At 53.9% G+C, this 26,032-nt stretch overlaps 9 protein-coding genes across 9 annotated transcripts; 7 read left to right on the forward strand and 2 right to left on the reverse strand.

Annotated features, from left to right (window-relative positions):
• Positions 1–315: 315 nt before the first annotated feature.
• On the forward strand, positions 316–1,230 carry INS49_002517 (uncharacterized protein; the record flags this gene model as incomplete). Its single annotated transcript, XM_043163326.1, has 2 exons — positions 316–860; positions 888–1,230. 2 exons carry the CDS (start codon positions 316–318, stop codon positions 1,228–1,230), a joined length of 888 nt encoding a protein of 295 aa, XP_043031832.1.
• A 285-nt stretch (positions 1,231–1,515) lies between these two features.
• INS49_002518 (uncharacterized protein) lies at positions 1,516–3,771 on the reverse strand (the record flags this gene model as incomplete). Its single annotated transcript, XM_043163327.1, has 2 exons — positions 1,516–2,812; positions 2,885–3,771. The coding sequence occupies 2 exons, from the start codon at positions 3,769–3,771 to the stop codon at positions 1,516–1,518; spliced, it is 2,184 nt and encodes a 727-aa protein (XP_043031833.1).
• Positions 3,772–4,991: 1,220 nt separating this feature from the next.
• Positions 4,992–6,218, forward strand: INS49_002519 (uncharacterized protein; the record flags this gene model as incomplete). The annotated part of the gene is made up of 4 exons (XM_043163328.1): positions 4,992–5,058; positions 5,128–5,226; positions 5,292–5,674; positions 5,733–6,218. The coding sequence occupies 4 exons, from the start codon at positions 4,992–4,994 to the stop codon at positions 6,216–6,218; spliced, it is 1,035 nt and encodes a 344-aa protein (XP_043031834.1).
• A 3,381-nt stretch (positions 6,219–9,599) lies between these two features.
• On the forward strand, positions 9,600–11,617 carry INS49_002520 (uncharacterized protein; the record flags this gene model as incomplete). Its single annotated transcript, XM_043163329.1, has 3 exons — positions 9,600–9,615; positions 9,968–11,381; positions 11,455–11,617. The coding sequence occupies 3 exons, from the start codon at positions 9,600–9,602 to the stop codon at positions 11,615–11,617; spliced, it is 1,593 nt and encodes a 530-aa protein (XP_043031835.1).
• A 1,217-nt stretch (positions 11,618–12,834) lies between these two features.
• On the forward strand, positions 12,835–17,979 carry INS49_002521 (uncharacterized protein; the record flags this gene model as incomplete). The annotated part of the gene is made up of 6 exons (XM_043163330.1): positions 12,835–13,170; positions 13,266–14,390; positions 14,450–15,035; positions 15,101–16,222; positions 17,025–17,354; positions 17,435–17,979. The coding sequence occupies 6 exons, from the start codon at positions 12,835–12,837 to the stop codon at positions 17,977–17,979; spliced, it is 4,044 nt and encodes a 1,347-aa protein (XP_043031836.1).
• A 790-nt stretch (positions 17,980–18,769) lies between these two features.
• Positions 18,770–19,945, forward strand: INS49_002522 (uncharacterized protein; the record flags this gene model as incomplete). Its single annotated transcript, XM_043163331.1, has 1 exon — positions 18,770–19,945. One exon carries the CDS (start codon positions 18,770–18,772, stop codon positions 19,943–19,945), a length of 1,176 nt encoding a protein of 391 aa, XP_043031837.1.
• A 645-nt stretch (positions 19,946–20,590) lies between these two features.
• On the reverse strand, positions 20,591–21,586 carry INS49_002523 (uncharacterized protein; the record flags this gene model as incomplete). The annotated part of the gene is made up of 1 exon (XM_043163332.1): positions 20,591–21,586. One exon carries the CDS (start codon positions 21,584–21,586, stop codon positions 20,591–20,593), a length of 996 nt encoding a protein of 331 aa, XP_043031838.1.
• A 1,433-nt stretch (positions 21,587–23,019) lies between these two features.
• INS49_002524 (uncharacterized protein) lies at positions 23,020–24,185 on the forward strand (the record flags this gene model as incomplete). The annotated part of the gene is made up of 2 exons (XM_043163333.1): positions 23,020–23,475; positions 23,526–24,185. 2 exons carry the CDS (start codon positions 23,020–23,022, stop codon positions 24,183–24,185), a joined length of 1,116 nt encoding a protein of 371 aa, XP_043031839.1.
• Positions 24,186–24,598: 413 nt separating this feature from the next.
• On the forward strand, positions 24,599–25,653 carry INS49_002525 (uncharacterized protein; the record flags this gene model as incomplete). The annotated part of the gene is made up of 5 exons (XM_043163334.1): positions 24,599–24,632; positions 24,716–24,831; positions 24,892–24,928; positions 24,980–25,438; positions 25,523–25,653. 5 exons carry the CDS (start codon positions 24,599–24,601, stop codon positions 25,651–25,653), a joined length of 777 nt encoding a protein of 258 aa, XP_043031840.1.
• Between the last annotated feature and the right edge of the window lie 379 nt (positions 25,654–26,032).

Here is a 26,032-nt window from a genome sequence, read left to right on the forward strand (position 1 = left end):
AACGAGCTGTTTGACAAGCTGATTCTCGTCCTTTCACTTGATGTTTCACTCCTGTTTTCACTTGTTCCTGTCGGGGGCCGTTGCGACATCTTTCGTTCAGGTTTGACAGTCTCCAGCACTCGTTGACGGCTTGGAAATACCGGAAAAGCGCCAGTTTTTATATACGACTCCACGAGCTGCGAAACATCTGCCCGGCTGTCGTCCCCAGGGGTCCGAAATCACCCTTCGAGTTGAGCTCTCGCCGGCTCATTTTTTAACCACTTGGCCACCAACTCAAGACCTTGGTATTCTGTACCAGGACTGATAGTGCCCATCATGACGACAACAACGTCAACATACTCTTCGCCAATACTGTCCTCCTTCCCGCTGGACGCCCTCACAACAACTTTCACCCCGCCAGCATCATGTAGCGGGGTATATAGTTCCGGAGGCGTCGCCGTCATCGACGCGGACCTAGCCTGCCTCCCCCAGGGTTTTACCTCGCTATCAACAAACTACTTCTCCCCGGGTATACAATGTCCAGCCGGCTACGTGACAGCATGCAACGACAACGCGGGCGTGAGCTCCATCACGACGGTGACGTGCTGCCCGTACCGGGGCGATATAACCCTGGGCTGCGTGACGCCCAGCACTTTGGGTGGCGTGTGGGAGACTCTCTTCTGCACCTGGATCGCGCCCGAGTCAGGCACCACAGTGAGCATCACACTTGAGGAGGGCGGGACGACCTCAACGACGGCGGTGAGCATGACCTCGCCCGGTGGGATTAATGCCCTCGGCGTCAGGATGGTCTACCAGAGCTCCGACCGCGGCCGCGTCGGGGACGTCCACGGCGACATCCACCGGCCCAACAAACACGGGCAGTGCCGGCAATGAGAGAACAACGATAGCGGCGCCGGCCTTTCCACGGGCGTGACCGTCGCCATCGCGGTCATCATACCCCTGGTAGTCATCGCCGTCGCGGCGGGGCTGTTCTTCTTCATACGCAAGCGGAAGCAAGCGCAACAGGGGCAGAAGCCGGGCGAGGGGGCAGCGGGACTGCCGCACGACTACAGCAAGACCGGGTACAGCGCCGTGGCCCCTGGAGCAGGTGGTTACAGCCCGGCTCCGCCTTCGGAGGTGTCTGGCGTCGGGGCCTACGGCGTGAGGAACCAGCAGCAGGAGCTGGTAGAGCTGGGACAGCAGGAAGCGCCGGTGGAGTTGCCTGCTCAGCACTATCGAGACTATCGGTAAGGTGGACTTAATAATAGGGACAAGCAGGTGTGGTTATAAGGGCTGATACGGGGTCCATCTTGTTGAGAAATGCATAATGTACATATTTATACTAATTGCGTCTAGTGTTGCTGCGAGACTTTAAGCTTTAGAGCGTCATGAGCGACCTGCTTTGAAAAATAGCGAATTTATTTGAAGATTTACGTGCATTATCTTTAAGCCTCTTTGTATCAACCAGAGTCTCTAGAAAATCTGCGGAGAAACATCCGCCTCCGTCCCTCCCGCCTCGGAGCCGACCCATCGGCACTAGGTTGCAGATTCCGGCGGTGTTGGCGGTCCCACCTCGCCCACGGCCTCCCTCACCACCTCCCGGAAGCTCTCCCCCAGCGCCTCCATCACGACGCTGACGTCTGGCGCCTGGGGCACAGTGCTATCCTCCTGTCTGGCTATGGCACCGGCGTCCCAACCATCCTTGACGCCCTCAGAACCGGTCTTGCCCGACACCTTCTCGCCCTTGACTTCTCTGCCTGTTCTGACGGGCCCATGGGCGGTCGCGGGCGTGATGAGCGTGCCGTCCAGAGATGACTCCCACCGCATCAGATAGACTCCCGGGCCAGACATGTCATCACCTTCGGAGCTGCCTCGCGGGGTGTTGCGCTTGCTGCTGCCCTCCTTCTCGCCGTTTTTCTTTTCAGCCTCATTGAGCGCATCGAGTATACGTTGCATGCGCTGTGTGGATATGGTTGAAGCCTTGGAAAGATATGCTGCGTGGGAATCCAGGCCAGCCAGGACCGACTTCTGCGTCTCTGGCGGGAGCTGGCCAAATATGGCTTGCAGCGAGTCGCTCATGGCGCCGGCTGCACCTGAGCCAGGCCCGGTCTTGTTCGCTGCCTCCGTGCCGCTTGCATCTCTGAACCTATGTATCGTCCCGTTGGCCCAGTCGCGGAACTTCTCCCGGACGTCGGTGCAGTTCTCGGCGAACTGGTGCAGGTACTTGTAAAGCAGATGCCGATTCCGCCGCAGCAGGGCCACGTAGTCCTCTACCGAGGGCGGCCGCGTCTGCACGGGGGTGTTCTTGCCGCTGCCGGCCCCTAGGTTCTTCCACTTGCCGCCGTTGCGGTTCTTCACCTGCTTCGGCTTGCTCGTCTCGATGAAGTCGTTCAGGAAGGTCTCCAGCGCGGTGACATGAGGCCGGAGGTCCAAGCTGCCGTGAAGGCTCCTGATGAATGGCTCATACGCAGACACGGCATCACGCATCACGCCCGTCAAGAAGTCTGGAGTGGATTTACAAAACACGTTGCTGAGTTCATCCCGGTCACGCACTGACAATTGTGCTGAGTACCATTCCAGGCATTGCGTATGCTGGGCCTCACTCATTGAAGTTGTTAGGTTGGGTTCGGTCGAGTCGAGGATCACCGCGATAATAGACTTGTGCTCTGCTAAGCTAGTCCGGCGGGCTTCGTCTTGAACCTCCCGCGGCAAGGTTATGTGCTCACGAAGCGCAGCTAGTTGTTCCTTGCTGGGTTTGTCCTTGGAGGACTCGACCTTTTCGGCCTGCTTCCGGAAGTCACTGGCGTCCCAAGATAGCACAAGGTTTATTATCCTGCGAGTTATTTGGTCAGCACTTTGTTTTTTCTACGCCAGGACAAGCCTCGCGTCAGAAAAACAGGCATACCTTTGCAGCAGATTCATGCCGTCGTCGGCCTCCTTCGTCCATCCAATCCAGTTTGTCATCGCCGCGACACTCATTTTGGCGAGAAAGATACGCATCATTCCATTGATCATCGTCGCCGCGTTCCCGACCCTCAGCGTCTGACGAACCATCGTATACGGCACTAATTTGTGCACATTCTCGATCAGCTTCACCATGTACTGCCCTTCTGCGGAAAGCACCAGGATGTGGTGGAGCAGCGATGCAATATGCAGGATGGCATAATCCGCGGCTGCCTTGACTGCTGGGGAATGTGCCTCAAAGTCCTCGTTCTTGGCACAGTGGTCGAACAGCTCGTCGGCGAGGTTCCCGTGGACGAGCTCACGGACACACTCGTTCCATGCCCTCTCGAGTTCTGTTGCCTGAGTGCCGTCGTACTCGGCCTTCTGCAAGTCGACCTTCTCACTGGCCTGAGCCACGCCCCCCAGAAGACCTCGCGTGACGGCTTCATGAATCACACATGCCAGGGTTGCCAGAGTCTTCCTAGTGCCCGGTGCGCCCTTGTCGTAAGATTCTGAGAGGTTCGCGTCGGCCAGCCTGGTCAAGATGCCCTGGAATTTCGTGGGCCAGAAATCTGGAGGCAGATCACCCAGCCCGGGAACTGGTAGTATGCATTGGGTGAGAAGAAGCTGAAGCAAGGGGGAAGCGGACTTGGGGTTGTAGGTTGGGGTGGTGGCGGGCTGCGAGGGGTCGTGGTTGAACGGATATCCGTAGTCTTTAATTGCATATGGGTATTTGAAACTCTCGGCTTCACGATAAGTCTCATCGTGGGTGAGGATATCGAACAGGGCATGAAGCTGTGCTGAATTGAGGGTCACAGCTGGTGGTGGTGGTGGTGGGTCCGAAGCCATCTTGGGGCTTGGAAACGTGTCGTGAGTTTCGCCGAACGTGCGGGAGCCAGAATCGATGAGGTAGGTGTTCCCATGAGCTCACAAGTGAGAGCAGGAGAGTGAAGAGACGGACAGAAAAGAATATCCGCTTTCTGAAGGTATAAAACAAGCGTCCTCTCAAGTCCGGTCACTGCGAACAAGTGACTCCGGATATTGTGTGGACAAGCGCCCTGTCGCTGCCACTGAGTGACGCAAGTAGATTTTCAAGCAGCGGGCTTGAAAACGCGCAGAGCCCAGTATGCCCATGGATCATACGACAAGAGACGAGCGAATCTGAAATCACATAAATCAAAACGAAGTAATGCTTATCGACCGAACCACAGGACCAAGACGGAATATAGATGTTAGATGTGACCCATGGTGAGCTTTAGACTTGGAGGTGTGGCAAGCCAAGGCAGATTTGAAGGGCGGCTCGGCACAGTAGATACCACCAGACAGGCGCGAGTCAAATAGGGGACATGAGCTCTGAACTGCGGTTGTCCGTGGCGTGGCGATCTTGTGAATAGCATGTGCACCCTAGCTCGTTTCTGGCTGAGCCGAGATTCGACCAGATCAGCAACTGAATTCGTGTCCGTGTAGCTCTCAGAGGATCGAGCCTCAAGGCCAGGGTTGTGGCCCAAACAGGGAATTCTTTGCGCTGGATGATGCTACACTGCTGTCGACAGGCCGGTCCTTGGCCCACCTTTCACTGCGTAGAGGATTCATGCGATTGGCAGCGGACCCGAATGCCAAAGATAACTCAAATATAGAAGCAGCAGATATGGTCAAGTCGTTGAGCTCTCATTATGGTCAGGTCCAGGGCACCGTCAGCAAAATATCAAGTGCAGGTCTATGAGGCTGCATCCCAAGACAGTGAGCTCCGGGTCATCAGTCAACGTCAGGGGTCCTTTCGGGGACGGCTTCTGTCGGTGACGTATCCACCCCAGGCGGTACCTGGGTACTTGCGGGATGCACTAACCTCTATCCGTCCTAGCGCAGATTTGTCGCGTTCTCTCCGCGGTGGGAGGCTGGACTTTTCGACGACTTGAGCTGCGTTCGTCCAACGACCACCTCGCCCAAGCTATCACCCAGCTCCGACCACCGCCCCTGTTGTCATTAATTCCACCGGCGCATTCATATTTCCCGTGATAAGAGCACCTTTAGACACCGCAAAGCCTGCACACTTGTGTTCATCGGACAAAATGGGCAAAAAGAAGCGCTCACACCCCAACATCGAGGAGCTCCTCGAGCGCCCCTGGTGTTACTACTGTGAGCTCGTGCTCCCCCCCCCCCAACCGGACAGCGCTCTATAGGAAAATAACGACTGACCATCCCAAGGCGAGCGTGATTTCGAGGATCTGAAGCTCTTGATCTCTCACCAGAAGGCCAAGCATTTCAAATGCGATCGTTGTGGTCGAAGGCTGAACACAGCGGGAGGTCGGTCAACCCCAGTCCATCACCTGTTTCCGTATGATTCGTCCCTGACTGTTGTCGAACTATAGGTCTCTCCGTACACATGAACCAAGTCCATAAGGAGACACTCTCACACGTCGAAAATGCCCTCCCTAATCGTCAAGCCCTGGACGTCGAGATCTTTGGCATGGAAGGTGTTCCCGAGGAGGTCAGGGAGCAGCACAAACAAAGGATTCACCAAAACTACTGGGCGGCCCAGGACGAGCGCTTCAAGGCGACAGGAAATCCCCCTCCAGGCCAGGAGCGACCTTCCAAGAAGATCAGGATAGAGACCCCGGAGGAGCTGAAGAGGAGGTTCGCCGAGTTCCGCGCCAAGAAAGCGGCAGGAATACCGACAGGCACAAACGGCAACGCGAATGCGGCGCCGGCGAATGTACAGAGTCCCGCGCAAAATGGCAGCCCGGGCACCTTCGTAAGTATAGGTTGCAGGCGGCTCCAGCATCATGAGTGTGCTAACACGTATGTGCCAGAACTCACCATTCGCCCCTCCACAACCCTACGCTCAACCCGGCTTCCCAAACTACCCACCGACCGGCCCTCCTCCTGCTGCTGGTTTCCAACAGTACCCTGCTTCCTCTCTTCCCGCCCGCCCGCCGAGTCTGCCGACCGCACCAAACCTTCCCCAACGGCCAGGTTATCCGGCTGGGAACTACTATCCCGGCCAGCCTGGCGCGCCAGGCTTCCCTGCCGCTGGTGGCGCATCAACAGTGGACGAGCTTGTGGCAAACGCGAGGCAAGGCGATGACATCGACCAGCTCATCCGCATGGCTGAGGCTGGCATCAAGCCGGCCAAGACACCAACGGACGGCGCGCCGACCGCGCCGCCGCCGGCCGAGGGAGAAAAGAAGTCAAAGAAGGAGAAGGGGCGGATGGTGTATTCCGATACCGACCTCAGCCCCGAGGAGAGGATGGCAATGCTGCCCAAATACGCTTGGACGCCTACTATACCGGCTTAGTATTCGTCGACCGGGGTTGTTGAAAGGTTGACCATGTGCACAAATCCGCCCAACTCGGAAGTCGGTGGGATTGGCTCCTGGTGGGATTATTGCATTTACTGAGCATTAGGTATTATAGGCCTCAGTGCTAGAGTGTAAGGGAAATTAGTATGGTGGCTCCTCAACTTCCGCTTGGTTCTGGCCAGCCTCAAGGTGTGCCCGGCTCTCTCTCTCGAAGCCTCCATGCCTCATTAGCCTAACCTTTAATTGAGTCACTCCACCGGGACTGTCCAATATTCCGCGGCCTTGTGCGCGAGACATATCTCGAGCTACTTGTAATCTTCAAAATTGTTGGTATTTGTGAAGAGCGAATTTGAGGCTGAATTGACAGCTACAAGAATGACATTTCACCACACCCCGAACTGCCTACGACACCGGCAAAGATTTCTCCTTGCCGAAAATCCTTCGTTGGGCATAGGCACTGCAGCCATCTGGATCATCAGGCAACGGTGGACTCGCTACACTCCTTACTGTTAAGGGCTTGCCTGCAATTTGAAACTTCAGATTCGTATCTTGCAGCTAGGCTTGTCAATTCAGAGCAAGTAGTGATGTATGATTGCGAAAACCCATGGAAGCTGGAATGTATTTGGCGATGTTCAACTCGGCTATCAGCCAGCCCTATATGCTCAATCGACCGAAGATTTGTGGCGACGGGTGGTTGAGGATTACACAAGATCTAGTCACGTTGCTCTCATAAAGAGCCTCGCAGTTGTGGCGCGTCACATGCAAGGGACCTTTGCAGTCTGATCTCATCAATACCGGGTTCTACTCGCATAGCTTTTAACGTCCCCGGCCCAGATCTGCCGCACCCCCTGATTTGCCGCGCCTTTCCCATGCAAACACCCACTTTTCAACTCACTCTAATAAATCCAAATTAATATTTACAGACGCCAAATCCACAGTTTATATATATATTTATAGGAGTTTTATAAATAAAATATTAATTAAAATTACTTAAGCCTTTATTATATAAAAAATAAATTTTAAAGTTAATTCTTTAAAAGTATTAAGGAATATTAATAAATTATATAATAATATTAATATATTTTAAGTTTCTTTTATAATTATTATTAAATTAAGGAAATTAAATATAATATTTTATTTTTAAATTTATATTATTTATATAATATTATATTAAATATTAAAATATTATATAAAAAATAATTTATTTTATTAGCTGGGTTAACATATGTTTTGGTGGGTGATAGCAGACTGGTTGTATTCAAATCAGCTATATAGAAGGAAGGAGGGTTGCGGCCGTAGGCTGCAGAACCTCCCTCTGGCTAAAGACTATCTGGGGGTGGTCATGTGCTGCAGCACGTGACCCTTGCCTGCCGGGGCTCTGGCGCCAATTGCCCATAGTACCTATCGTGCCCAATGCTGCCGGGACGACGAATTCCACCCTCCCCCGGGCGGACGAAAACGATAGTTGTGCCGAAAAAGGAAAAGTGGCTCCACCTTACAAACTTGACATCTCAAGTTAAATTAAATTTGCTCTGCCAGGCTGGTAATTAAATTAAGAAAGGGCCGGCTGGGGTGAAGGGTTAAGCGTAGCAAGTGGCCGATAGGCCTTGCCCGAGCACCACGTAAGGCCCAACCCAATACTCTTTATATTCCTTAAAATAAGCGAGATGCATTTTTTAGAGCGATCTTGGAGTTAAGAAGTGCCAAGATTTAAAGGTGGGCCCGCTAACCATCTATGGCATAATTATTGTTTTCATCTGCCCGGGGAGGGTGGAATTCATCATGCCGCAATGCTGCTATCCCCCCTATGGCCAGAGTTGTGACTGTATTTATGTATCTTGTATCTGTATCTGTATCTAATATAAAATACTGTATTTGTATTTGTATTTGTATCTGTATTTTTTTTGTATCTGTATTTGTATCTATATCTGTATTTTTTTGTATCTGTATTCGTATTAAATATAAAATATAAATATAAATATAAAAAATAATAATATATATATAAAAGAGAAAAAAAAGAATTAAAAAATTTCTTTTAATTTATTAAATTTTATTTTATTTATTTAAAAATTTATTTATTTATTTAAAAATTTAAAAGAATTAAAAAAATTTCTTTTATATATATATATATATATATATATATATATTATATTTAAATATAAATATAAATATAGATATAGTATTTAATATAAAATACTGTATTTGTATTTATATTTGTATTTATATTTATATTTTTTCTTGTATTTGTATCTGTATTTGTATTTGTATTTTGTATTTTTTTGTATTTGTATCTGTATTTGTATCTGTATTTTATATCTGGTTTGTATTTCACAACTCTGCCTATAGCACGCTCATAACTACATATTTAATAATAATATTTTAATATAATAAATTTCCTAAGAAAACTTTATATAAGAAAATTTAAAAATTAATTAAATATTTTTATAATATTTTATATAAAAATATATTAAAATATAATTATTATAAAATATAAAAAATTTATTTATTAATTTTAATAAAATTTAATATTTAATATTAAAAATTCTTTTTTTAATTTTATAAATAATGAAAATTAATGTTATATTATTTTATCATTTTTGGGTATATTTAAAATTAATAGGGAATTAATTTAGCGTGTTTAAATAGTGGGTGTCTTAAGGTGTGTTTGCACCGAGCATCTCGTGCGGCAGACCAGGGGGTGCGGCAGATCGGGGCCGGGGACGTTACTTGTTCTTTTCCGTCATCCCTGGCTTGGATTGGCTCATCCCTGCGGCTTTCTGACAGCGTGCTGGTTTGCACACCAATTCGGTCAGCCCTAAAGAGGGGAAAGCCGAGCTAGACCAGTCTCATTATGCTTTATGACGTGAGTTAAGGTATTGGAGCTTAGGTCGAAGGCCGGGATAGATATGTCGTGCTAGCAAGGGTCTAACGGAGCACCCCGGTCAGGTCTCCGGAGCAGCGCAGCCGTACTTTCGCAGTCAGAGTAGAGGCAAATGTAACAAACGCAAGGATCACAGAATCTTTGTGGGACGAAAGGCCCTTTTCGATGTGTCGAGCCCGCCTCCTACCTAGGTACGGACTCTGCTCCAACCCCGAATCCGAGAGGGGGAACTCGCGACGCGGCGGCCCACGTACAAAACCACCGAGTCAGAATGGCTCCGTTCTTGCACGGACGGAAGTCCGGAAATCCAGCTGCACCAACGGAGCCTCCGTCGGGATGAAAGACCCCGGCCCGTCATGATTCGGACCGTCATAGTATAGCATACTATCCCGTATCATCGCAGCATTTCCATATAAGCTGACCTAGTCTGCCAGATCCGTCCTCAGAAAAGTGCACAAGGCCCCAATTCCTCACAGCAACACGACCTACCCTCGAACATGGCCACGCACACGAGTTCGACTTCCACGGCCTTGGAGCCAGGCCTCACCCTGGAGGCGACCTCCGCCTTCCCACCCAAGCTCCCATCGCACATCATCCAGCACTTTTCCAACAAACTCGATCAGGCCCAAGCTGGACATATCCGCCATTTTCACAATCTTGCAACACAGTTAGACGGGGAATGGCGTCACAGTAAGTAAATGTCCACGCATAAATTCGATCTCGTGATCTCCATCGTCCTCATCACCATCTTACTGCTTGCCGCCAAATTCTCCTTGTAGCTGAGAGAAAGGCTCTGGCCAAATGACGGCCCCGTCCCGCCCCGCCCATGTGGTATGAATCTCTTAGCTCACCCCGTGTGCCACAGTGGGCGGCTCCACCCCGGGGCAGGAGGTCTTCGATTCCTACCGGTACCAGATCGCGACGATGGCCTACGCCGCCGGGCTGGCGCACTACCACCGCCTGCCGGCGCTCCGCTCCGTCTTCCGCACCCTGTTTGACCAGCTCATCCACAAGATGATGCACCGGGACGTCTGGGGCTACTGGTTCCTGACCAGCCAGTCCGGAAAGTACGTGGATCCAGACATCACCGAGCTGCGGAAGCCCTGGCCCGACCCCGTGTGCAGGGAGAACATAATGTTCTCGGGCCACCTGCTCCTGATGTGCAGCCTCTACGCGATGCTCTTCGACGACGACAGGCACGACGAGCCGGGCGCGCTGACGTTCGACTGGAACCCGGTCTTCTTCGGGCTCGGCTCGGAGAAGTTCCCCTACACCCGCACCACCCTGCAGCAGACGATCGTGAACGAGATGGAGCAGACGGGCTGGATGGGCGTGTGCTGCGAGCCCAACTGCGTCTTCATCATCTGCAACCAGTTCCCCATCATCGGCATCAGGTACAGCGACGTGCGCAACGGCACGGACGTCGTGTCCCACGTGCTGGAGAAGTACCAGGCTGCGTGGAAGGCCAAGAACGGGGGCTTCGTCGGCCCGGACGGGTCGGGGGATGACAACTTCGTCTTCTACTGGATGATAAGACAGGATTCGTTCGTAAACCTCGATGGCATCTCCGGCAACGCCTGGGCTTGTTCGTTCATGAACTCGTGGAACTCCGAGTTCGTCCACGCGTGGTATCCTAAGCTCATAAAGGGCTATCTCACGTGGCACCCCGACGGGCGCGTCAACCTGAACAACATACTCGTCGCCCATGAGATCCGGGCCTCGCTCAAGAACGGGGAGGAGGAGCTGGACGAGCGCAGCTCGACTGCCTCACCCGAGACATTTGCCAGAGCGGCCTCGAAAGTCCAGAAGGGCCTGGAAGGAGGGAAGCTCCAGACGCCGATGGGGGAGTCCAACTCCTCCACCACCTTCGGATTCACCGTGCAATGGACCTCTGAGGTGTCAGCGCCACCGGCAGATGGCGAGAGGGATGTTGTCGCGGGCTTGCTCAAGCACGCGGATGCATACCTGAACCCAACCTGGGAGAAGGGTGGGCTCTTTTACCCGAGAAAAGACGGGAATCTTCAGGACGATAAGGGGAACTGGGTTGCCATGGATGTGTATACTGGCAACGCCGCTATTGCTTACGGCCGTTTGAACGTCAGGGATGGACAGAAGAAGATGTGGGAGAAACCCTGGACCAAAGATGGACACCATGCGACATACCCCTATGTCGAAGGAGTGGATCTGTCCACTGGAGTCGACTTCCTTCGTGGCGAGTGGAACGAGGAGGTGGGAGCATTTGTTGTGACGATGAGGACTTGGGATGGTTCCAACAGCAGGTACGTATACGGCTCACTGAAGAGCGCCCACTCGAATGGATATTGCGGAAGACAATTACTGACGTCCGTCCAGAGTCGACCTGAAGATCAACAACCTCCCAGCTGGACTCTACGGGTTGTACCAATCAGGCGAGCTTACACAGGTCAAGCAAGTGAAGGCTGGGGATGTATTTGACGTGACCGCTGAGGTTGGTGCTGATGAGGTTGATATTGTGCTTGTGCAACAACAGGTCTAGTACCTGTGTACCTTGATATTCAAAGTTCGGTTGGCTTCCGAAAACCCCAAAGCGCACCAGAAGAACTCTAATATGTCACATCTGCACGTTGGATCTGAAAATGTAAATTAAGGGACACATGACTAAATAACTTTTCTGTATGAACTGCATGCATTACATCTGTGAGGGTGGCCTACCTGAATCGTGATAGTTGGCAATAGTCACGCCCACAGCATTACTATCTATCTCATCTTGTATGGTCTGGACTTATGGCCCCCTTTCTTTGCACCCCCTGATCCCAGATCTCCCATGCAGCGCCAAGGTCAACGGCCGTGGGGAAATGGAGAAATGGCAGGGGGCGTTGCATTCCGGCTGAATACAACAGTTTTCCCCAGAGACTCCCCCGCATTGGGTTTCCTTGGGGTCATTTCCGGGACTCATGTCCCATCCTTGACCGTCGGGGAAACATCGTTTCGTGTCAATGAATTCCGAGCAGTGTTCCTGACGGGCGTTTTCGAGTCTGAATTCCGCGACCAATGACCACACAGGTCTGCTTCAGTGTCACATCGACAATCGTCTTCTAGTAGTCCAGAATCTCGGAAAGCTCCTGGTGTGCATATCTCCAAGATCGACAGCGTCGTCATCATAGATAGACCTAGCCCAATTTTCGTGAAGCTGTTCCGGTGACGGGGATCCGGAAGCGAGATGCTGCTGTCACCTTGCGGAAGCGAGGCCAGGATCCCGCCTTGACGCGTGCCTCTACCTTCCCTTTACCCGCCATTCCGGCAAGGCGGCTGGCCCTCTTGACGCCTTCAGCCCAGGGAACTTCCAAGATTGCCAATGCTAGTGCGTTGGTATTTCTCCATTTCTGTGTTTACCCAGCAGCGCGGTACCTGACCGAGGAGACACCCGCGGGCTAGGCAAGCTGCTCAGCCGCTGCCCTTACCTCACCGCGTCCTGCCATGGTCTCCCCGGGACGTGGTATTTACCCCAAGGTGGGGTGGAGCCTCCCTAGTATTTCCTTGGGGCATAGCGGTAACATTATATATCGGGCCTGTTCGTGATGTTCCTGCTCTACGCGAGTGTGGTCTTCTCGTCACCGGTAGTCAGTGGCGGGATTCTTGAACCCCACAGGCAAGCAAGACCGTGAGTGAGGCTGCTCCTGAGCTTCACCTTTCTCATCGACCATCCAGCTCTGCACGGCGCGGGACTCCCTCCCGCAGAGCGAGTTGCCAACGATGAAGTCACACTTCCTCCTTGCGCTCTGCAGCGCATCGTCTCTTGTTGCGGCCCTCGGTCAGAAACCTGTCGTCTCTTTTCAAGGTTCAGATGGGGACTTGCAAATAGCTGGAGGGCCTGTATCCGCCGGTCAGATCCTGGTATCAGACAACGACTACTGGGGCGTCATCCGAGCAGCTGGGGACCTGGCTGCCGACTTTGGCAAGGTCACAGGCACCAACTACACACTGAGCACCGGTACCCGAACCTCGAACTCTACATATACCAATGGTACCAGCAGTGCTTCCGCCGCCTTGTACTCGTTCAACCCCGTGAACAACAAGAACAACACAGTCGTAAGTTGCCTTCGAGTTGTGAACTTTGAACTGAGAGTCCCAAGCTTACCAAACCACATATGTAGTATTCCACCACTGAGCCCGAGTATTTCAAGGGGCCGAGTTACTCGGACCCGGATCTATCGTCTGTGGTCATCATTGCTGGCACCGTTGGAAACAGCACTCTGATCGACGCCCTCGTTTCGTCGGGCGCGATAGACGTGTCCGAGATCGAAGGAAAATGGGAATCGTTCACGTCCCAGCTGGTATCAAACCCGACTGATGGCGTAGCTCAAGCCCTGGTCATCGCAGGCAGCGATCCTCGTGGCACCATATTCGGAGTCTACGACGTCTCCGAGCAGATCGGCGTGTCTCCGTGGTACTTCTGGGCCGACACACCCGTCCGCCAGACCGCAGACATCTTCGTCCCCGCCAACCTCACCAAGGTCCAGGGCCCGCCCTCGGTCAAGTACCGCGGCATCTTCCTGAACGATGAGCAGCCGGGCCTGACCAACTGGGTGACGACCAACTTCGCCGACGCCGAGAACGGGGCGGCGGGCTACGGGCCCGACTTCTACGCCCACGTGCTCGAGCTGATCCTCCGCCTGCGGGCCAACTACCTGTGGCCGACGGTGTGGGCGTCCATGTACGAGGTCGACTTCCCGCAGAACCAGCCGCTCGCGGACGCGTACGAGGTCGTCCTGGGCAGCTCGCACACGGAGCCGCTGATGCGCGCGCAGAACGAGTTCCAGAACTTCTACCCGGGCGCCTGGGCGTACGACCTCAACAACGCCACCATCGACGAGTACTTCCGCTACGGCGTGGCGCGGGCGGAGCCGTACGCGCGCAACTCGCTGTTCACGATGGGCATGCGCGGCACGGGCGACACGGCCATCGAGGGCCTGGGCGTCGACAAGATCGTCGCGATGCTCGAGACGCTGGTGCACAACCAGCAGGAGATCATCAGCGAGGGCCTGGGCGGGGTTAATATCTCCACTGTGCCGCAGATGTGGTGCCTGTACAAGGAGGTCCAGACGTACATCTTCGACGGGTTGTCGGTGCCGGATGATATCACGCTGTTGTGGGCGGACGACAACTGGGGCAATATCAGGAGGTTCCCGCTTGCGAACGAGACTGGCCGAGCTGGCGGTGCTGGCGTGTACTACCATTTCGACTACGTCGGTGACCCAAGGAACTACAAGTGGGTCAACACGGTCAAGTTGGCCAAGACCGCAGAGCAAGTAAGTCTTTGAAGCCCCGGTGACCAGTTTGATAAGAATCGTGTCTGACAGCAGAGTAGATGCACATGGCCTACGCGCGTGGCGCCGATCGTATCTGGATCGTCAACGTCGGTGACCTGAAGCCCGTTGAGATCCCAATCAGCCACTTCCTGGACATGGCCTACGACGCGGAGACCTGGGATGTCGACAGCACTTCGGACTGGGCCACAGCCTGGGTAGCGCGCGAGTTCGGCCCGGACCTGGCGGCAAACATCTCGTCCCTGATGACACACTACGGCACGATGGCGAACCGCCGCAAGTTCGAGCTGATCGAGCCCCAGTCGTACAGCGTCATCAACTACAACGAGGGTGACGCGCTGCTCGCGGAGTGGGCTGAGATCCAGTCCGAGGCCGAGGCTGTGTACGATGCTTTGGACGAGAGCGCGCAGCCGGCGTTCTTCCAGATGGTGCTCCACCCGATCATGGGAGGAAACATTGTGAACCAGATCTACATCGGGTCGGCGAAGAATATGTTGTACGCTGGCCAGAAGCGCAACTCAGCAAACCCTACGATGATGGATGTCTTCAAGCTCAGTGATGCCGATTCTGACTTGACGGATAGATGGGATGATATGCTAGACGGGAAATGGGCGCATATGATGGACCGTTAGTCTTCCCCAAGGCGTTGGATGACTTGAAGAAGGATGCCGACTGACTGACGAAACCAACAGAAACTCATCTCGGCTATGACGGATACTGGCAGCAGCCCATGCGAAATACCCTGCCCGCGATGAGCTACGTCCAGACTCAACGTGTGTCACTCGCTGGACACGTCGGCATCGGAGTCGAGGGCTCCAACGGCACGGTCCAAGGCGACGACAAGTACCACACCAACAGCGGCAACAGCCTCGCCGTCCCACCGCTGGAGCCATACGGCGCTGCCACCCGGTACTTCGAGGTCTTCTCCCGCGGCACAGAAAGCTGCACGTGGACTGCGTCGCCCTGGGCCCCCTACGTGAAGCTCTCTCAAGATACTGGCGTCGTCGGCCCCGATGGTGGTGACACCCGGGTTTACATCACGGTTGACTGGGCCAGTGCCCCTGCTGCGCCAAATGTGACGACTGTGAACATCAACGTCACCAACTCGTGCCCTTCGCTCGGCAAGTACGGGTACAAGGATCCAATCATCCAGGTGCCCGTGTACAACCGCCTGCCCCCGTCGAACTTCTCCGAGGGCTTCATCGAGTCCGACGGGCACGTCGCCATCGACGCGCCAAACTACCAGGCCATCGTGCCAGGGTCCGGCTCAGCAACCACGATCGACGGGTCCGCCGCGGAGAACGTGACCTACCACACGTTCAAGGGCATCGGCCGCACGGGCGACGGCGTCGGCCTCGTGCCCCAGGACCTGGAGAAGCTGTCCACCGACGCGGCCCCGGCCCTCGAGTACCAGCTGTACCTGTTCAGCAACTCGTCCAAGGCCAACGTCACCGTCTGGATCTCGCCGTCCCACAACTACCTCGGCGACGGAACCCCGCTTCAGTACGCCATCGACCTGTCTCCGGCCGGATCGGCTGCGCCAACGAATTTGACGGTGGTGTCGCCCGTTGGTCCCACTGTTGGTCAGAACCTGCCTGCGGGCTGGGGATATGCCGTCGCGGATGGCGTCTGGGGCAAGACGGGCAACTACACCACCAGCTCCTTCAAAGTGCCGCAGGAGGGTGCGTACACCTTGCGCATCTGGGCTCTGATGCCTAGCATAATAGTACAGAAGGTGGTCGTTGATTTGGGAGGTGTGAGGCCCAGCTACCTCGGCCCGCCGGAGAGCTTCCTTCTGGGACGGGATGAGCTCGGTGTGTATAATGGTACCACCGTGTTCTCTGTGTAGTTCTTTCGTTCACTCAGTCAATTGAATTGTCTCTTATACTTAACAAGAACAAGGTTGGGATCCTGAGCCATCTCTTACTGTGGGTCATACCACCGTTGGTGTATGAGACGAACAGGTGTGGTTAATCCAGTGGTTTGTGTTTGTAGTCGAGGCCGGGAGCTTGGTAGCAGAATGGCTGGTATCTGTCTCAGTGAGTACTTGTCGAGGCAAGCGTCATTCACTTGGGCCCTTCACCACACCCTTCACTTGACACACTACGCCTACTGCCTGCAATCTTTGCCTGCCTTCAGTGTGTTGACGGCGAGACCACGCTTCTATCTGTAACTTTACAATCCCGGGACATGCCTTCCTCTAAGCTCACTGCATCTCCCAAGAATCAACACCTCGCTGGATTAGCCTCCCATGCAACCACGCGCCCACGCGCCACCCGCCAACGCCATCCAACCCACGCTCGAAGCCTTTGAGCCTCCTTCCCTCAGCCCTCCAGTACGACAACATCATCACCTCATAGCGGGGTGGTCCATCACAATGGCTGACGACACAACACAAGAACCCCCCGCCCAGTCAAGACAGTCGTCACTGCAGACCTCGTGCGACGGGGAGTGCTGCCCAATCCATCATCGTGACAAGCTTCCATCGCTTCGCTTTCCTGCCTGAGGAGATTCGTCGCCTCATCTGGCAATATGCCTGTATCCCGACCAGGATGCACTACCTCCAGTTCCCAACCCACTGCACTTCACCGCGAGTCGGCCGATTGAATGACCCAGCTGCTGCACCATCGTTCAACTACGACGGCGTGCGGAATGACCTGGCCATGCTCATCGCAAACTCTGAGATCTACCAACAACAATGGAATGTTCCAGGACGTCACAAGTTTCGACGGTTCTTCTGGCGTCGCGATTTGAATGGACTCAGTCCCGTCTGTCCAGAGACTCGCGACGTCTATCTCAACCTCGTCGAGCATGTTGAGCAGAGTCGATTGACGATAAAGAAAGGAGTCCATGTTAATGACTCTTTCGACATCTTCCACTTCTCTACTCGAACTCCCCTCAGATACGTGACAGCTTTCCTCTTGAACATGCGACCGCGATTGCGCCGTAAGTAAAGATTTCTGACTGGATTTTACGCAGTACTTTGCCCCTGTAAACCTTTCCTGTTGTGGCTAACAATTTCGCAGCAACCAACCTCGCCATCAATCTTGATCTTGATACTATATATATCAATTTCTCTATTGTCACGACCATCAAAGGCATGGAAGCTCACCAACAGTTTCCGAGCTGGCTTTTGAAGGCCATTGAGTGGGGTCGAGAGGCGAAGGAAGGGCACAACAACAGCCCAACAACAAGTTTGACCCCTTCGATCGATGATGTGATGATCGATCTACAAGACCTGCAAGCTGTTTTTCTACTCGACAACGGCATCAAGCTTCGACAGAATAATCAGGAGAACGCCAATGAACAAACCGCAACAAGCCCAGAGTCGAGCCGCGGACCAGCCCTTGCCGATCCACTTCCCTTGGCCCACCAGTACAACGTCCTCGCACATGGCATGCAGGAAAACTTCTACGGGCTCAGCCCGGGGAACAAGGAGGTCATGAAGAACTGGGATGTGCCAGCATATGTATGGCCGGTATTGGAGACAACCAAGAAGTTGATCGGGGCTTCTGATGACTGGAAGGTCAACATCTATTTGATGGCCAAAATCAGCAAGAAAACCTGTTGAATGTATACCGAATGAGTGGACTCTTCAGCACACTTCGGGATGTGAAAGAATGTTGGGGGAGTAAGGACCAATGCGGAGTTTGTCTGGACTGGAGAACTGGCAAGATGTCACGAGTCTCGGCCAGTGACTGTAGAGCCTTCGATGGAGTGGTAACTTAACAACGCTGGACTCACAAGCGCGGGCCTACCTCCAACGCCTCAACATACCACCCTCTGTATGAATTTAGGTTTCGAGCATGGAAATTCCATCTTGGACCTCAATGAAAAATGCAACTAAACCTTGTGTAGCGTACGCAACATGCCAAAAAGCAGTCTTTCATCAGCAGACGATCCGTTGGCGATGATCACAGTACGTTATTGTCCACGATTCTTTAAGTAAAAGTCCAATGGGTGCCTTGGTTGAATGAGAAAGTTTGAATTTGCACTGTACGGCGTGAAACTGGCCACAAAGGAATGGAACTTGGAACCTGGAGTCAGCATATCAAACCTGTTGCCCGGAAGATCAGGTGAAAGTTGTTGCTGTGGATGCATCACCTGCTGTTTTCAAGAAGCCCCCGGGGAAGGCTAACTGTGGGCTGTTAATGACCCGGCCGTCTTGACGTGTCGGCATGTTAGAACGGCCACGCGACTGCCCAGGTGTGTATTAATCTTTGGCCACATACCTCCGAGCCCACACTTGAAAGTTGACTGCCGCCATCTCTCACACAACTCACTTCATCTTCTACAACCTTGTGCCAACCACAACACCAGTGCAGCATTCTCTTCTTTGGTCACGCCCGCAATCTTACATCATGGGCACCTTTCTAAGCACCAGAAAGTCCTCAAAGACCTCTGTTGACTACCGAAACTCTGGCCGTCCGCCTGGATGGCCCACTTCATATGACATCATCAGACCAAGCCGAGCACAACAGCCTCAAACCCAAGCCTTCACGCTTTTCAAGCTTCTCCCAGCTGAGCTGCGCGTTTTTGTCTGGGAATTTGCATTCTATGCTACTCCTGGGCCATCTGGGCCGAGAGTTCACTTCTTGGAGCCTATGGCCAAACCGAATGATGACGACTTTGTCTCCTGGTGGGACAGAGACGGTCAGTATTGCCACCGTCACTACGTTCCCGGTTGTCAGCGGGGACAGAGAATCCATTGGGAGGTTTCCGGGTCTACCGACGATCCGGGCTTTTGGTGGTCTAGACGGGAGCTTTTGGCTGTCTGTGTCGAGGCAAGAGAGGTTTTCCTCAAGCTGAACCAGAAGGCCACATTTGATCCCGTCCACAGGCCGCACGCTCGCCAGAAAATCTCGGACATGATACGAACCACAGACATCATGTGCATTCGTGCCGGAACTGCGACGTGTGGCTCTTGGAAGAGCCCGAAAACGGATGAGCTACTGCCCAACGGAGTGCGACAAATCTGCTATCCTAATGAGCGTCCTTCACCGCGCCGACTTGCATTAGAGCTCCCGACGGCCGCAGAGTACCAACTTGGCCCAACTCCCAGGTCTCTCCTTGTTTTTGTGCCATACTGGCTAAGTATGTATGGTCCCAAGCATGGTTTCATGTACTTCGGTCTACTCGAGATAGTCTACATTCTCGACCAGGGCATCAAGCCAAGGGCTCAATACGATTGCCAGGAGGACATGCCCTCTGAGATGTATACCGAAGTTTTCGAGGGCAATCATGGCAGCAAATTTGTGGCTATCGACCCAGAGGACAGACGCGCGGTCCAACACTGGATTATTCCTGAATACTGTCGGGCAGCCTTGGAACTTAGAGGGCCTTTCTCCCTCCTGCCCCTCTTGGTGCCTCCCACAACGTTCGGTCCCATTTCCGGCCCGTCTAGGTTTGAGTGGCAATATATTCACAGCAACAGATATCTGAAGTACAAGTTGAGATTCCTGGCTTGTGTGAGGGAGTGCTCTCAGACTCAGCAGCTCGGCGACGACCGCCCCTACTCCGGCTTCGCATTCACCTAGCACAGTGGCCCCGTCACAACCCTCGATGCCAACGCCAAACACTTCGACGACTGAGAAACACACAGGAAGCCACGAAATATAATGCAACAGCCAGTGATTAGCCCTCCTAGCCAATGCGGCGGTTGCTGAGATTCATCGCGTGGAAGGTGTCACGAGCCACACCTACAGATTACATGTCGGAGCTAACCTTTCAACCGCGATTTTGCCTCCGTCGCACACGCCTGACTTCTGACCATTGCTGTGGACTCAGCCCAAGAAACAGAGCTAAGCAACGTCTGAGGCGAAGGTAAGGGCTTGGAGGTCGTCAAAAGAGGAAAACATGTGCGTCAACAAGGTCAGCGCGAGAGGGAAGGAAATGAGAGGGACACCTGCTACACTACAGTATTATTAGACCAAGCTTTGGGCAGTACCGTTGACTAGTCACACGTGTCTTACACAAAGATAGGAACGACAATGTCACTTCACTTTTGGAAAAACATATCCAAGCACGAAGCAAGTAGTATTGACACGAAGCACGCCAAGGTTAAGTAAGTCTATGTACAGGAAGTTGCGCCATCCAGCGCCGACCCAGTGCAAATGCTGCTACACCGTTCAATCTTCTCATCATCCTCGATGACTTAGGTCACCGTCGACGTCCCTCATCGCTTAAGCGGACTGGGTGACGTAGACAGTCTTGGTCCTCTTGACGCACGACTTGCTGGAGCTGGAAGCCAGAGCGGTGGTGGCAGGGGCCGCGGCCGTGGGCACGGCAGCCTCGGTGGTGGCAGCAGCGGCGGCGGCGGAGGAGCTAGCCGGGGCGGAGGAAGCGGCAGCGGACGAAGGGGCCGCCGCAGCAGAGCTAGCAGCGCCGGAGCCGGAGCCGGACGAGGAGCCGGCGCTCGAGAAGGCGGTGGTCAGGTCGCCGCTCTCGATGTAGACGCCCGAGTAGAAGAGGTCCTCGGTGGCGTCCTCGGTGCCGGAGCCCTGGAGCTCGAGCACGCCGACGTGCCAGTCGGCGCCGTTGGAGCTGACGCTGGCCTTGACGGGCTCGACGGCCTGGGCGAGGGCGTCGGAGCCGGTCGAGTGCCAGAGGCCGACGGTGCTGGCGTCGAAGTCGATCTCGTAGGCAAAGTTGTGCCACACGCCGGCCTCGAAGGCCGTCTCCCACTGGCTCGACGAGCTGGCGAACCACTGCAGCTTGTCGGCGGACGAGCCGCCGTACTTGAGCTCGGTGAAGTGCGACTCGAAGAAGGCGATCTGGTGCTCGCGGTCGACCGAGGGGGCGTTGGTCTCGGCGCGCTTGAGCGAGAAGTGGTAGTACAGCGTGCCCGAGGTGATGGAGCTGGTGTCCGTGACCGAGGGGATCAGCTCGGTGCGGCGCATGTTCTGGCCGTTCCAGTAGGCGGTGCTGTCGAGGGTGACCTTTGCGCCCTTGGTGGCGCCCGGCCCGGCGGCGTCGGCCGAGAAGTCGAGGTACTTGGAGGTGTCTGCGTCACCGTGGATGTACCACTGGTAGGGGCCGGCCTGGTTGGACCAGGACCAGTCGGCCAGGTCGGCGACGGTCAGGTCGTCGAAGCTGCCATCCCAGACCTTGGTTCCGGCGGCTGCCAGACCCACGAGGTGGGCGGCGAGGACGGCGAGGGCGGATTGCTTCATCATCATCTTGATCGAGGAGTAACCTTTTGGTCGATGTGTAAAACTACTATAGTCTCGTGTGTTGCAAAAAGATCCTTGTCTTGTTGGAGGGCTGTCCGGAGCCTAAAAGAGCGAGTTGCTTAAAGAATGAAGCGAACGAAAAGAGTGGTCGTCGAAGAGAGTGAGTGAGAGACAGAGCAGCACAATGCAGAGCAACAGGAGAGAGGACGAGTGCCTCGTGAAGTATCTAACCTCATGATATTTATTCATCCGTCGTGCCCCTTCTGGGCCCCTGGCAGGGAGGATGCCCATGTAATTACAGGAGCATTACCTGAAGTTCACCGCTAACATTTAGAGTGTGGTCTGCTCACTGGCCGGGGCCCTCGGCGGGGACGACTTAGATAGTGAGGTACTGCCATTGGTCTATTTTCTTCCCGCAAGCGCGGGAGGATGGTCTGTTTTGAGGAAACATCAGGGGAAACAGACCGGGGTCCACGATGCGCTGCTGGGGAATGTCGTTTGAGCTTGACGATGGCCCCCCTGAGGAAAAAGTGGGCAGCCTTTCTCAGCCGGGTTTAATGCACCAATGGGAACATTTCCAGGGAGGGCCATTCTTCTCCATCCTGTCCAAGAGGTTCGCTGCAAACGGTGACGGTAGGTCGATGCACTGTGGATTTCATCACCAGAGCTGGCCGTGGGTTTTGTGATGCGTGCAAGTGCGTGTTGACCGAGGCAGGTTATCCAGTATGTTGCAGACATGCACGAAACATATCAGTCTTGAGGGCCACAAGCTTTGCGGCTCTCGAGTGGTGAGAAGCCCAGAAGCCAGGGCGGGATCCAGGTGCGGTCCAGGCTGAGCTTGGCCGCTTGGCCGCCTGGCCGCCTGGCCGGATTTTGATGGCGTGACGGAGATGAGCAGGGCTGTGGGACCACCAAGCGAGATGTTTCGAAACACCCTATCGAGTCGCGGAAATTGAGGCGCCTCTGCTGCCTCACCTGCCGCCGACTTTCGCCAAGCTTCTTGATGATTCGCGAATTTTGGGTACCGAATTGGCTCTCGGGTGTGTTGGAAAACCGGTCGATCCGGGAGATCCAGACAGAGCCTCGGTCGGCGCTCGGCGACATGGCTCCGAGCCGACAAAGCGGATGCTGTCCTGCCCGGCAGACAAGCTCAAAAGGATGGATATCTGCCCCAGAGTTGAGGAACGTACACACTTCTCTGAGATGGTAATTGTTGAGGAGGAAGAGAGACGTTTTTGCCGCAGAGAGCGAAAACAGCCAATGGTGGCAGGAACCGCAGCCATGTGCACTGCCACGCTGTTGGAAGCGGACGAGGGTTAGGAGCCGTCCTGGGCCTGTCGCCGTGACATCCCCCGCATTGCGGGATGATCCCAGCATCGATCCGTCTGTCAATAACACTACACTGTCGATCATGTCGAGGCAACAAACCTCATCTTACGATGGCATCGAGGCTGGCCACAATCACATTGAACCTCGCAGACGGACCTGTTGAGGTCGCTGTCGGGGAGGCCAAACCTGAGCAACAATTGCAGTGCTGCAAGCTGGCCGGCACAGCCTTCGCTGCACCACTTTCCCAGGACCAGTACATAGAGCTGGAGGACTACCTCGGCAGTCTCCCGCTCGCCGTGGCCGGATCAACACGCTACTGGTGCCTCTTCCCGACGGACAACCCGAATTGCATCCTCGCAACGTGCAAGACCCTGCACAGGTTCTTCCTCGTTAAAGATGGACGGGCGGCACTGACCACGGGCGACGGTTACTGCATCGCCAGCGTCATCACCAACCCCGATTATAGGAAATCCGGGCTGGCGTCGGTATTGATGGAACACATAGCGGAGTGGATGGATGGTCCTGGAGTAGGCACGGCTAGTATGCTGTATACAAGCATCGGAGACGTGAGTGTGGAAACCTTAGAGGGTGGGCCAAGTTCTGATACGTCTTCAAGTTTTATTCCAAAAGGGGCTGGGCGCCGCTTCCTGCTTTCGAGTCTATCCTGAAATGTGCGACAAACGCCACCTTGGATGGACGATCGAACCTGCCCAGAAACCGTTTTTTGACAGCTGGAGATATCGAGAGTCTCTGTGCGAGGGATGCAGAAAGCGTCAAAGGAGAGATGCGTAAGACGCAGATCTCAGGAGACCAGACGCTCGCTGCCGTTGCCCCAACGGCCGATCTCATCAATCTGTTGCAGGGAAGAGCTCACTTCATTGCCTTAAAACTGTTTGGCAAAGTGACCGAACACCGTGGGGCGATCACCAAGGCCGGAGATTCTTGGGTTTACTGGTACCATGATTTTAGAAAGCAACAGCTAGCCGTGCTAAGGATCCACCTCCCTGAGGAGCCTGATCAAAGGCAGTCGGAGCAAGTGGCCAGTCTGCTTTCAGACGCTCTGCAGGAGGCTTTGGCATGGGACCTGCCAAAAGTTACCGTGTGGGATGACAATCCGATTGTGTTACAGGCGTTAGATCTTCTAAAGGGCCAGCACGCAGTGGAAGTGGCAAGTGGACAGAGAGATCGAAGAAGTATCCCATCATTGAGGTGGAAAGGCGGTCATGGGTCGAAGACTGTCACACTCCACTGTAACGAGTTCTACGCCTGGAGCTGAATCTCACCTCTGAATTCTCAATAGGAAGCTGTCAAAGGCCCAGGCTGGCAGCATCAACTGCGACTGAGCACGCCGGCACTCTTTTCGACCAATGCTATCCTTAAAAACGGACTCAAACACCATTGAACAGATTTTTGAGGTCCACGGAACCTTCAAAGAAGCTGAATACACGGATTACAGGCGTCTGGTACAATGAGAACGACATCAGGACAAGTCCGGGGGCGGAGCCGCGTTGAGGCTGCGCCGCTGACCATCCGGCCCTTCGGAGCAATAGCGTGCATGATCGGAGGTGATACCCCGCCTAATACTTTACACTCTGCTCTCACTTCTCCACGACACGTTGTGAATTGTTCTGTTTACTCTTTAAATTGTCGAAAAGCACGATTTTGCATTGTAGCTGATTTAACTTTGCCATGAATGAAACACTGGATCCAGCTATCTTCGCTGGTAGGTTGTGCTCCGGGATGCCGGCCCAATCTAAGTAGTACAAGTGATCCGGTTGCGGCTCTAATTTCGGAACTTCATAACAGTGCTGCCCACCGGCTGCGAGGTTATCGCTGTCGAGCCGCATGGAAAGGGCAGCTGGTCTACTGGGTACAAGGTTGAGGCAGAGAGTCACGGACAGAAGCTAGGATTTTTTCTCAAGGTCCTGCTAATTCTCCAGCGACACTCCCATATGACCGATGACTGCTGATGATAATCGCAGATAATACGACGGCCTCGCCATCTCGAGCTTGCTAAGGGTGAGTTTGAAAGCCAAGCGGAACTACAAAAGTATCTCCCAGAAAACACAGCGATTCCACTGGGTTACGGACCTCTTGAGCTCGAGTCTTCGGCATCATTTTTCCTAACACCATTCCGCAACCTAAGCGACAAGATTCCCGAGCCAGCACAGGTGGTTGAGGTCCTGGAAAAACTACACAGGACCTCTGTGTCCCCTACTGGAAACTTTGGATTTCATATCACCACATTCAACGGTATCGCACCGGTGATCAATGAATGGTGCGATACTTGGGAGGAATTCTTCAGCCGCCAACTTCGGTCAGACATCGAATGGGAACAGAGTATTAGAGGACCGGATCCCGAAATGGACGAGATCGGGGGTGAATTCTTCGATAAGGTCATCCCTAGACTGTTGCGACCACTCCAGACAGGAGGCAGGATCATCAAGCCCGTCCTCGTCCACGGCGACGTTTGGCCCGGCAACGTGCAGATCGACAGGGACACTCGGCGCGTGATCCTGTTCGACTCTTGTTGCTGCTGTGCACACAACGAGCGTGGGTGGATGCTACTCTTCCGAAGGCTCATGTCACTCGCTGATCATCACATCCTGCCAGTCGACCTCGGCATGATGCGGGAGTCGCGGTACCGGTTCACTGGTGAGCATGCTAGTAAATATTTGGGGAGCATGCGACCATCACAACCAGAAGAGGCCTTTGACGATCGGAATGCAGTATACGCAATGTAGGTGCTGCGCCTCTCCTGCCTCTCAAAGTATGCGGAGATCGAATGCTTACCTGAATCTGGATGGAAACAGGCGGGACAATATTATTAACGCAGGGCGACATGATCATCGTGCATTTCTAAGGGGATCGTAAGAGCTCGCATCCCCCAAAGCCTTGACCCAAAATCTGACGAAGCTTTTTCTTTCAGTGTCAAACACGAAATGAGACGCTTGATTGCTAAACATCCGAGAGGCATCGAAGGGTTTGTAGAGCCGCCCCGCGCGTCTTCTCAAGCTTAACTCACTTCACACCATGTACATATTGATCGCGAGAAGGTTGAGATGTCTGCAGAGATTCACACACATGCACTCTTGATGTTGAAATGTGATTCAAAAATCAGCA

This window comes from Diaporthe citri (assembly GCF_014595645.1).
Source record: "Diaporthe citri strain NFHF-8-4 chromosome Unknown scaffold_1, whole genome shotgun sequence".
Taxonomy (NCBI): Eukaryota; Fungi; Ascomycota; class Sordariomycetes; order Diaporthales; family Diaporthaceae; genus Diaporthe; species Diaporthe citri.